General features: G+C 36.9%; 1 protein-coding gene across 1 annotated transcript; it reads right to left on the bottom strand.

Moving 5' to 3' along the window:
• Positions 1-1,931: 1,931 nt before the first annotated feature.
• nipal3 (NIPA like domain containing 3) lies at positions 1,932-10,392 on the bottom strand. Its single transcript, XM_081394440.1, has 11 exons — positions 10,129-10,392; positions 6,581-6,649; positions 6,200-6,371; positions 5,689-5,748; positions 5,280-5,425; positions 4,954-5,050; positions 4,719-4,854; positions 4,555-4,643; positions 4,402-4,465; positions 3,609-3,703; positions 1,932-3,420 (listed from the first exon to the last, which is right to left on the bottom strand). The coding sequence occupies exons 1-11, from the start codon at positions 10,180-10,182 to the stop codon at positions 3,239-3,241; spliced, it is 1,164 nt and encodes a 387-aa protein (XP_081250566.1). The 5' UTR covers positions 10,183-10,392; the 3' UTR covers positions 1,932-3,238.
• Positions 10,393-12,789: the final 2,397 nt, after the last annotated feature.

Genomic DNA, 12,789 nt, shown 5'->3' with positions numbered 1-12,789 from the left:
TTGTCGTTGTTCTCTGTATTGACAGCACTCCAAATTTACAAAAATATTAGCTCAATGTTAAAATTGACCGGAGTTCTCCTTTAAACTATCAAGAGATAGCACTGACAACATAAATGTCATAAAGAGTTCAACGTCGGTAATCTATTAATTCTGCCACTTTCATTTAATTATGTTACATCACAGAAAAATCTAATGGCATGATAATGTAAGTTTTATAGATCACTTAACATTACCGGTTATCTTTGCAACTGATGATATCGATCTGAGCGACAGGCCGTACTGGTATATAAGGGGATATTGCTAAATCTAAATCAGACATATTTTCATATAAACCGTAAATGCATGCTATTAACACTAGAACGGCCATGGCGGTCATTTTGACCGTTTTGAATTTTATATCTGCAATAACTTTGTTGAAAAAATAAATACAATGCTGCTGGTACCTGACTTTTCCTAAAAGTGTCTGTATTTTCATTTAAAATGTTTTTCATATAAATTACACATAAGGCAAAAAAATAAATGAACATATTTACCTATTTCGGCCATAGACGGTCATATTGACCGCACGGAATTTCGCGGTATTATTATAGGCTAAACCAATATACACAACAATAAAATGTGGTTAAAAATACACTAAACATATTCAACAACAAATCATTTAAATGTAATGATATTCAGAACAGAACAAGAATGAAAAAAATAACTATAAACAAGCCAAAATGAAATGCGTTATAAGCGAAAGTGAAAGTAAGCGGCGTTATAGGCTCACGTAACTCTCTAATTAGAATAAAAATGTTTCAACATTTGCGATGTATTTGGATTTTAAACTATTTCTTTATTATAGGCTTTGTACTTCACTCACGATCCAATATCGACGGAAAAAATCATCCTCTTCACATGCGCAAAATGGTACGAATTGTAGGTATAGCCTACTATAGGCTACAAACAGAGCAGTGGAATTTTTATATGTTAGGTTGACTATTTCATTATTATATTTTATTGTGGCTATAATGAACAGGCTGCAATGTCAAGATGCAATAGGCTACTGGAATATGGTTGGTGTGTGTGTGTGTGTGTGTGTGTGTGTGTGTGTGTGTGTGTCGGCGGGTGCGGACGCGGACGCGATCGAACTGTGTAAACAAATATGGGCTACTCCGTCATTTTGTTCAGGACATCTACGGATATTATTTATTTATAAATGTATAATTAAACTTGTTTAAATGTACAGTTTGGTGTTGTTTTGTTTTTTAAAGACATATTAACACAATAAATGCATTAATCTCTCAATTGGGTATTTATCATTAAAGATATAGAGTTTGGAATATAGCGGTCAAAATGACTGCTTGCGGCAGTTCTAGTAGTTATGGAATTCTGGCACTTCTAGTGTTAATACGACAAGTGACAGTGAGGAATGACCAATAACATTCAGGTTTATCTCATAATCAGCCAATAGGATTCGTGGAGATTGAGAGCGAGAATTGATGATGTGTGATGGAGGACGCCGTTTGGTTTATGACATCAGAATGCATTATGAATGATCTTTGACACACATTTTTATTTTTTACCTCGACAGCTGATGAATTAACGTATTTTAAACGTATATAATTAAAAACAATTTGTAGCCTATGTGTAGTGGTGCACTGACCTACATGTAACAGCAGTATAAGTTACATTTATCAGTAACAGATAAATTATAGTCAATTTGGCCATTACATTGTGTTCAATATGAGGAAGTGGCAGCCTGTTGTAATCTTGACTTGCATAATCAAATTCTGAGTCTGTACTGAGCCGCATCAGGCATCCATAATGTAGTAGCCTATTAAAGTGTCGTCATATAATAAACATATGGTTCCTTAAAATAGATATGGTCCTGGATACATGGCCAACAATGAAATAACAATACTCATTACACAAAGGCAGTTTTACAAATTCAAGTCAGTCCTTGAGAGACTAACCCTAACCTCCCAGTTAAATTCCCCATTATACAAGTCCACAACAACATGACTGAGATTCAAGGTTTTAATACATTGGTTATGTAAAACAACTATATACTCCAGAGGTAAATACAGATCAAAGAGCAAGCAGTCACAAAAAGATGTGTTTTATTGGTTCAACAGGATTTTTACCACAGTGCTAACTACACAGAATGCCGACTGAAGCTTGGTCTTTATTCATTAAACATTATGATTGTCATTGTGGAATGGTTGTAATAGTATAAACAACATTAGGTTAAATTAAAAAAAAAAAAATTCTAAAAAAAAAAAATGAACTCGATTAAATTTACATGATCTCAACACAGTAGTAATTGCACTTAAACAAAACTCAGTGTATTGATGTTGCTTAGACAGTCAGGTTTCCCATTATCGTTCAATAAAAAAGTCCAAGGCAATGGTTTAATAAATACGGCATTAATGATTACTTGCATTAAACTTAAAAAAAAAAAAGAGAGAGAATAAAAGAGCCACACACCAAAAACTACGATAGAATATTTGACCACATTAGTCTAAGCAATGGTATTTATGACAAAATATCCACAAGTGTTTCTTAGTTTATGTAAGGTATCTGTAAATTTCAACCACCAGCAGTGTTCTGATATTCAATCTATTACCCATAAACATGCAGATTTGTACAGAAAGTCTATTTGGTATGCTTAAGACAGGCACAGGGAATAAATAATAGGCACAGCACACATTTAGGCCTGAAAATGGAAAACGAGACTCGTATGAGCTTGTACATTCAGTAAATTAAGCCAGTATCAAACATGTATTTGTATAGAACTAACTGGGAATTGTGAAATCCACATTAGTCTTTGGCTAATAAAGCTGGACCAGCAACAGTATCTCTGGTACAAAGCAGTAGCAGAATCCAAAACATCTTCTGAGGTATATTTAGGCTTTTAGGTTAGTGACATGAGCTTTGTCACATTGATAAAAGACCGGGAGTGCATGTCAGTCAGCACATTTAAAGCATGATTACAGATATGGGTATAAGATAACATGCCAGTCTTAGGATAAAATCAACGCCACCAATTAAAGTCCTTATTTGCATCCTAGCATGTGTTACAGCTTGCTTTCCTGGCTCAGGATGAAACTAGAGAAATACAGAAGTTCTAGAATGGTCCAATATTCCAGAACTGTGTTCTATAAGTGCTGTCAATAATCAACCCAGTAATGCTTAAACACAGAGTAGCATTTCTCATCTTAAATCAGTCTTAATTTCATTTCAGGCACATTTGCGCTCAGTCTTTCTTCAGCTCTGATGGTTGGTACGGGCTTACAGGCCCGGGAGAGACGGACAGCTCTTGGTCCACTGGGAGTGTCACAGGGGCCACGCTGTCGTTGTTCTCCAGTGCTCCGTAGGAAAACGAGCCGTTATAATCAGGCTGCACAGCCCAGCCTTTGTTGTGAATGGTTGGAATACCTGTGATGACACATGATTGGTTGTTTGGCTTGACGATAACAATAAATCAGCCAACTCTAAATAAGATATGACATCAGCTGGCCTTTTTATCTTGAGCCAGATTCCAAGCAAAGCACATGACTGTCTTCCCATCAGCTTCCTTTCCAAATCTTAATGAAAATAGGTGGAAAAAATATATATATACATACCTTTCACCATGTCCATAGTAACATATGGCTCAAAGGATTTGACTCTCTTTTTGCTTTTAGTAATCAGGAACACTCCAAGAAAGCATATAGCACATCTGCGGAAAGAACAAAGACACGTTTGTACAAATCCAGGAGAGTTTGTTAGTCACTGCTACTGCTGAGAAAACAAACGTGTGTGGAATTTCAGTTTTCTTCCTGACACAGATGTGTTACAGTATCACATAGTACTATAGTGAGTATTTTCCACCTTGATGAATGAGATACTGAATACAAAATTTAGGGTCGTCAATGGATATAAATATTTAATATAAGTATTACGTTTTCATAATTAATGCATTACATTAAATTCATCTTAAAGGAAATAAAACTAATTAGTAAACTTTTTCTGTGCTTATTAAATTCAGCAATTTTGTGAATGGCACATACTACAGTTCAAAAGACTGGGATCAGTAAAAAAAATGTTTTGAAGAAATTAATACTTTTATTCAGCAAAGGACGCATTACACTGATCAAAAGTAACAGTAGACATTTATAATTGTTACAAAATAAATGCTGTTCTTTTGAACTTTCTATTCATCATGAGAATCCTTTAAAAAATATATTTTAAGTCTCCACAAAAATATTGAGCAGCACAACTGTTTTCAACATTGATAATAATGAGAAATGACATTTTAATGCATATTGAAATAAAAAAGTCATTTCACAATATTACTGTTTTACTGCCTTTCTTTCAACAACTCAAAAAAACATTTGAACAGTAGTGCATGTACTTAGAATGCATCATAAAACCTACCCCAACAGAAACATGCATATGTGCAGAACGTCTTCATGGTTAAACTCCTGATAAAATATGGCTCCTGTTTCAAAATAAATGGGATAGGAATGAGAATGAGACCAATAACACAGTGCTGAAATGAAGATAGAGAAAGAAATGTGCAAGTCCTACCTGCCACAATTGCAAATGTTGTGGAGAAAATGTAATTCACACAGGCGATTAGACAGGAATCATACAGATGAGATGCCTGTGCTAAAAATCTAACAAAGAAAGTCAAGTCATATAAAAGAACAACAGAACATCAGAACATCAACACAACAAACACCAGAACTTACGATGCTTGAAAGACAACAGTAGCCACCATGCAGACGAACATGACGTAGAATATGGGATATGACAGCTGTAGAGGACCCAAGATGCTAAGCACAATCATCCCCGAAACCGCCTTCACTGTGATTACAGTCACTGAACCTAAGGGGCAAAGCGCCATTATTTCGGTCATTGGTATATTTATGACTTCTTTATACACAATGGGCTCTACAGACAACATATGTTGTGTAATTGTCCTACCAAGTAGTGCCACCAGTAGCAAAATCAGAACAAGGTAGTTTGCATTGCGCTGTTTGTAGAAATACAGCACCAGACAGAATGTGATGATCCCCAGAAGCTGGAAAAACACAAACCGCATTCAATGCTAATCATCAACAAAAATTGGCTTAATATTTGATATTTAAAAACAAAAATCATTTTTTATATTGTACTGTTATATTATATTATATTTATATTATACTGTAATGATTTCAGGCATGACATCATTCTCAGGCAAAAAACACTTGCATATTATACTAAATAAATAAGCACACAATGACTTTCTAAAAGATGAGGGTGTGTATTACCAAGTATAAGAGGAAGGGCCAGCCAATAACATGCTTTACTATGTTCTCGGCATTCAGCTTTTCATGAGAGTTCGGCCCAAACGTCACAAAGAGGTAAGTGCCGCCCGCCGTCAAGGCACAGCCCAGGAATGTCAAGATGTAGCGCTCTACAAACGAAAGAAAATGTGTGAAATCATTTCTGAAATGTCTGAACAATTACACTGCATAGGGACTGCATTTAAATGTTTGCATTAATAATACAAATAAGTAGTTACTTGTTGCTTATTAACGCATAGCCTCATATTTCTCAATCTTTTGAAAACACAGCTTGCTCAACAAATGCATCAAAGCAATCAACACTATTTATGATTATTGTTTTTTTAATATATATATATATATATATTTACTAAGAAAGATGAGCAGAACTCACTCAAGAATTCCTGTGCCTTCCACTTTTCCCGCAAAAACAGGAAACCTAAAATGGAGCTTGCTGTGAAGAACAAAACAGAAAACACTGGTCATCTTCAGAGCATGGTTAACTAAAACTAAAACCATAAAGACACATGTTTGTTACTTGAAATAAAATAAACGTTAACTGCATTTTCAGCCAGTTGCAAAGTAAACATTTCACATTTTCATGTAGCTTGATGTAGCCTACTAAAATAACTAAACAACAAAATTGCTAAACTAAAATGAAAATATTAAAATAAAAACTAATTCAAAATATGAATAAAAACTATAATAGTATCTCAATGAGACTTACTTAATGACTTGCTCAATACACTGCTTTAGAACTACTGTATATTACACATAAGATTAAATGTGTATGGCAAATAACATCAGTCAAGAAACACTGTAATATAAACATTTTAATTACATCAAATATAAGAAAACAGTATAAAATATGGAAGTGAATGCAACATAACAGTAATAATACCTACTTATGACAGACACGGCATTAAGTGGAGCTATGAGAGAGAGCGGAGCAAAAGCATAAGACACAAACAGTGCGCCCTCCCCCAGAACCATCAGCATCAGGCCAGACCACCATGTCTTAGTGTAGTAGTATTGCCTCGGGTCTTTATTTCCTGCCAACGTCACATGACCTTGTTTCTGCGAGAGAAAACATCAGTCATTATGCATGTTTGTCTAATACACCTTTTTAAACCCACTCTCCTAGATACTATACCAAACAGCAGCAGGGTTATAAAACAAGATGTTGGGAAAAAGCAAATAAAAGCAGATTACTTGCACAGGGCGTAACCTGAACACACCCTGAATTACAATGCAATTATAAATGTAGGCTGCAAATACACACTTACCTGAATGCTGACTGAGATGCTGACCAACAGGTTTCCAAAGATAGCTAACAATGTACCAATGAGGTTTTCCTGTGTATAAATCACAAAGATAAGACATGTTAAAGTCCTGTTAAAATGTAACGATATATATATATTAGTCATGTGAAAAAAAGAAAGTACACCCTTTTGAATTCTATGGTTTTACATATCAGGACATAACAACAACAACACATGACATATTACACCGTGTCATGGTTTATTTAACAAAAACTAGGCCATGTGTGAAAAACTACGTACACCCTTACTGCTTCCATAGGAATTAAGAGGGTAAGCAGCAGTCAGACGCGATCATCAGCAAGCGTGACCTACTCTATTAAAAGCAGAAGTTTTGGGAGTTTGCTGGTCTGGAGCATTCAGGTGTGTGATAACACAATGCCAAGGAGGAAAGACATCAGCAATGATCTTAGAGAAGCAATTGTTGCTGCCCATCAATCTTAGAAGGGTTACAAGTCCATTTACAAACAAACTGAAGTCCATGCCGATGAGCTGTTTTTTCCCTTCACTTATGCCCACAATCAAACCTACGTTTTTAGAAATGCACTTCAGACTCTACAAGCCTCAGTTAACATGTAAATGAAAATAAAAAGAAAACATAAAAATAAAAAGAACTGATAATAACTGATACTATATCAGTACATGTGAAAACTATAATAGTATCTCAATGGGGCAGTCGTGACCTAATGGTTAGAGAGTCTGACTTGTAACCCAAAGGTCGTAGGTTCGAGTCTCAGTACCGGAAGGAAATGTAGGTGGGGGAGTGCAAGGCACCAAACCCCCAATCACTCCCTGGGTGCCACAGCAAAAATGGCTGCCCACTGCTCCAAGTGTGTGTTCACAACTCCTAATGTGTGTGCACTAACTTGAATGGGTTAAATGCAGGGGGGCAGGGTTTCATAAAATATTGAAGCTTTCCCGGGCGCCGCCATTGATTAGCAGACCATCACCTGCTGTTATACCATGGTCTGGGTGAATACTCGATTCTGATTGGCTGCAGGGTGTCCGTTAAAAAGTGATAATGGACACCTAGGAAAGGCGTCCCGTCAATTTGCCTGATGACAGTTCTAAATGATTGCGCTGGCTCAAACACACTGATCAACTGCTGCGGTCGGGTCGCTGCGGCCACGTTGCTTGGCAACGCCTGTATACGGGAGATCTTAAATAGTGCGCTCGACTTAATAAATAAAAACCCTCACGATTTTTACTCTAAAACACATTAAAGTATTATTAATTGATTAAATATTTCTTTCTTTCGTAAGTAACCATGGTATAAGCGGGTTAATGCCCGAAGGGCATTAACCCTTACTTAGCATTCCATTGACTCCCATTCATTTTGGCGTCACTTTGACAGCGAATAGCTTCACAGGCGTTTAAAGGAGAACTTGGTAACTTTTTTAACTTAATAAAACTGTCTAGAAATCATTTGGATGGTTAAACAACCTGTTCTGGTGATATTGGTGACTTTCCCCGCTCCCCCCAGCGTTCCCAGGCGGAAAACCAACCTTGCAACTTGGGGACTACTGTCCCGGCAAAATAGAAATTGGAAGTCTCGTGAGAAGCGAGAACGAGCGCGAAACACGAATCGCTTTACGCAATTCAACATAAACACACACGCATGTATGATGTATTACCAGATTACCCACCTCGGTAGACAAAGCTCCACACGATTCAGTTGGCTTGCTCCGATCAAAACAAACGCACATGAGCAGCGGTAGAGAGGGGGAGGAGGCCGCCGCAAGTGAGTTTTTTATGACCGTGTTGTGACATATACACCCCCCCACAGCTGTAGGGGGAGCTCGTGGGGAAAACATGCGACAACAAAAGGGAAAATCAGCGAAGAAGTGACTAGAGTTCGCTAGAGTTGCCGAGTTCTCCTTTAAAGACTCCATTTGTCAATTATTTATTTCTAAAGAAACACAAAAATGTATAAAAGGCTCCATTACCTTGTATCTTACGTTATGGCCCCGTAGATGCAGTTTTTGTAAAAATAGGCTAACGATTGCGTCATAACCACGCGACTCTCTGTCGCACAGTAGCGAAATTACCGTATGGACAGGAGGAGAAGCGCCATCGGGGGGACGTGGAGGGAAAATGACAAAGTAATTAATCAGAATAATTAGCAAAAGTTTCTCCTGCTCCAAGCTCATGGACACACTCTCCGTCTCTGAAAGTTTCGGAAGGGAATGATTCAGATTTCTCTTGGCACAGCTACTAGAAGACAGACGGGTTGCTCACGTCACATCTACGTCGTCAAGGTCAGTTTGAGTCTGCGCAGTACGCTCGACCATCAGGAAGTGAGAGCTTCTAATTGACTTTTCTCCGTTGAAACCTATGGGGTCGCTGTGTCCAGTTTATATACTGTCTATGGTTAAATGCAGAGGACAAATTCCAAGTATGAGTTATCATACTTGGCCTTCACATCTCCCTTTTTCACTTTCAATGATACTTATATAACACTGCTTCAGAGCTGTTAAAGTTCATGGCAGTACAATTAGGAAAGACTAGACAAGTATGGCATGTTTGGAAGCGTGTTTTTCCAGCAGAAAGCCTCTCCTCTCTAAAAAGAACATGGCAGCACGACTTACGTTTGCATAGTTGCATCTGAACAAACCTCAAGACTTCTGGAAACTTTGGACAGACAAGACCAAAGTGGAGATGTTTGGACATAATGCACAGCGCCACGTTTGGCAAAAACCAAACACGGTAGTGGAGGGGTGATGATTTGGGCTTTGTTTTGATTTTGATTTGTCACAGGACCTGGACACCTTGCAGTGATTGAATCAACCATGAATGAACTCCTCCAACGTATTTTTAAGTCAAATGTGAGGCCATCTGTCCGACAGCTAAAGCTTGGCCGATATTGGGTCATGCATTAGGACAATGATCCCAGGCACACCAACAACAGCATTTCTACAACAGAATGTCTGAAAAAGAAAAGAATCAAGGTGTTGCACTGGCCCAGTCAAAGTCCAGACCTCAACCAGAATTAAATGTAGCGGCGAGACCTTAGGAGATCTGTGCATAAACAAATGCCCACAAACCTCAATGAACTGAAGCAACGTTGTAAAGAAGAGTGTGCCAAAATCCCTCCAGAAAGATGTAAGAGACTGATAAAGTCATATAGAAAATGATTTCTTCAAGTTATTGCTGCTAAAGTTGGTTCTACGAGCCATTAGGCTAAATCAAAGTGTGTACTTAGTTTGTCACACATGGCTTCTCCATTTTGGCTTCATTTTTGTTAAATAAATAATGGCACGGTGTAATATGTCATGTGTTATTGTTGTTCATCTGAGGTTGTTTTATCTAATTTTAAGACTTACTAAAAACCAGCAGGTGTCTTTAGACCATGACTGTATATGCATTAGTGTGGCATTAAGCTATATATCAGTATTAGGCTAACAGTCAGTTTAGTATAACATAATCGCTATTTCAAGATCAGCTTTTGTAAACGCTTATTTTCGTTTTGCATTTCTAGTTTGATTGTTATTGCAAACATTGTAGCATAGACTCACGGTGTAAGAGTCTTCCGTCACACTGTCGTCTCGTGCCATCCTCACACCGTTCATCCTTACTTCAGATGACTTCCTTCCCCTACACACGCATCACCGAGCCCGTCTCGCGGCTCAGTCCAGTCGGGACTCGGATGAAAGACAGATCTACTTTCCTCTGTTTGGGTTGCAGTTTACGTGGATCGCCATTTTCGAAACGCCGTTTCTTCCGGGTACACCTGTCAATCGACGCAGTACGCAGGTTCCGTGTGACGTCGAATTTGTGGGATGTGACGAAGCACGCATTCTACGCCAAAAAAAAAAAAAAAAAAACCCATAATAATAATAATGATATTTTGTGTCGTTTTAATGGACGGTGTGAATGATGGAGATATATTTCCACAATATATATGTTGACAGTCTGGAGGCTGTAAAGTTGCTTTGAACACTTAAAAATAAATTTGAAAATTAGAATTGAAAATCTTTTTCTAATATTCAGGAAATTTGAAGGCCACTTTGTAGAAAAATGTTACGCTATGTGCTTAATACAAGGTAAATAGCCTAATTGAATATATATATAGGCTATAAATATATATATATATATATATATATATATATATATATATATATATATATAATAAATATATATATATATATAGCCTATATATAAAGACAATTATTTAATTTTAAAAACAACATGCTGTCTTTGTAAAATCATGTTTACTATTTTCGTCAGACAGTGTATATAAAGTGGTCTGTATATGAAGATATGAAGGCTACCTTTATAATTTAGGAAGGGGCACTTTGCAAGGGGGTCATCATGTATTGGTGTCCTTGGCATTAGTTGATACTGAACACAAATGGAGATCTTTTTGATGGAATCTAAGAGCTTTCTCTCCATAGTCTACGCAACTACCACTTTGATGCTTCAAAATTCATAAAGAGTTTGTAAAACTAATCCATGTGAATTAAGCGGTTTAGCCCCAAATTTTCTGAAGAGACACGATCGTTTTAATAAAGGCTTTTATTCATTCATCAACTCACATATTAGTTGTGGTAAATGAAGGTCAAGCATGTTCGCTTGTGTTGATATGTAAATAAGCCTAATTTCAAATGTTCGTCAAATAAAGCGATCGAGTCTCTTCGGGAATTTTTTATTAAACCAATGCATATAAATTAGTTTCACGATCTCTCACGAACTTTTTGAAGCCTCAAAGTGCAGTAGACAGAAATTTCTCAGATTTCATTCAAAATATCTTCATTTGTTTTCCGAAGATAAACGAAAGTCTTACAGGTTTGGAACAACATGAGGGTGAGTAATAGGCTATTAATGACAGAATTTTCATTGTTGGGTGAACTATACCTTTAATTGTCTGCCATCTGTAAATTGTTAGTGTCTTAAGGACAGTTCCATAAGTGCATGTGCAATAATTGTTTATGGTTAGTTCATTGAACAAGCATGAGAAGCATTGTTTAAACCCTTTAAAATAAGGATCTGTAAAGCTTATTTGGATTTTACAAAATTATCTTTAAGATACATCCTGTAAAAAGGACATTTTTCTTTCTTTCTTTCTTTCTTGATGAGTTTATATAATTTGCTTAAAACACTTAAACATTGACACTTGGTATCTGTTTTGGACAGTAGATGGCACCAGTGGACCTTCTTAAAGTAAGTAGGCCTACACATAAATGTCAATATCAGCCTGGTCATGGTTTGACTCTGCTGTTGTACCACACAACGAAATAAAAAAATATATATTTTGTGAGAGTAGTTTTCTCCAGAAAGTACAGTTGGCGTTAAGATCAGACTTTCCCAAGACCTACACCCAGACCAAAATAATATAGCACATCTGGGCCATAACACCATTGACAATATTATCAATATCTCAACTTTCAATAAAGTTTCACATGAGGTTCCCCCAATTTTTCAATATTTGGTTACATCTTTATACCAGATCCTCTGAGATCCAGACCAAGACCTGTAATGCCACGAACCAGGATTTATATTCTAATGAATTGAGATGCTTACTTTCTAGTACTGCAGCCAAGTAGCAGTTCAAAACCATTGAGGTCCTGTGAATTCCCTGCAGTGCTGAGGATATTTATTGTCCCAACTTGTGGTTGAGGTAATTATCCTCTATAGTTTGTTGGAAATAGAGTAATGACCCACATACCCTCAACAATATGTTTATATGAGCCCAAGACCACAACCTTGAGATGTTCCAACACTGATATTTAGATTTCCAATATCATATCCCAGAGCTATGAGGCTTTAACAGACTGCTAACAATTATTATGACATTCATCAATCGCACAACTGAAATGACGCACATATTAATGTTGTTTGAGGGTTCGCTCATTCCTTTAGGCAAAATATGTGTATTTTAACTTTTTTTTTTCCCACCTGTTAGTGACGGATAAAACACTGCAGACAATGAATAAATGTAAATTGGTTGTGGTGTGGCTGACATGAAACGAATCTGTGACCTTTCACCATTTTGCGGAGGATAAAAGAATCTATAGCTAATTCATTTTTTGTAGAGAAGAGGTACACCCATGTCGTAATAGTTACTGATGTTATGAAATGTGTCATCACTCCACGCATGTTCAGATGTCTTTGGGTGTGGAAAGCCTGTGGAAAGCTTAGGTTCATCAAGTACCAGGATTATTATTATCTCCTGATCA

This window comes from Scardinius erythrophthalmus (assembly GCF_964197995.2).
Source record: "Scardinius erythrophthalmus genome assembly, chromosome: 19".
Classification (NCBI taxonomy): Eukaryota; Metazoa; Chordata; class Actinopteri; order Cypriniformes; family Leuciscidae; genus Scardinius; species Scardinius erythrophthalmus.
This window is presented reverse-complemented; position numbering and strand designations above follow the sequence as displayed.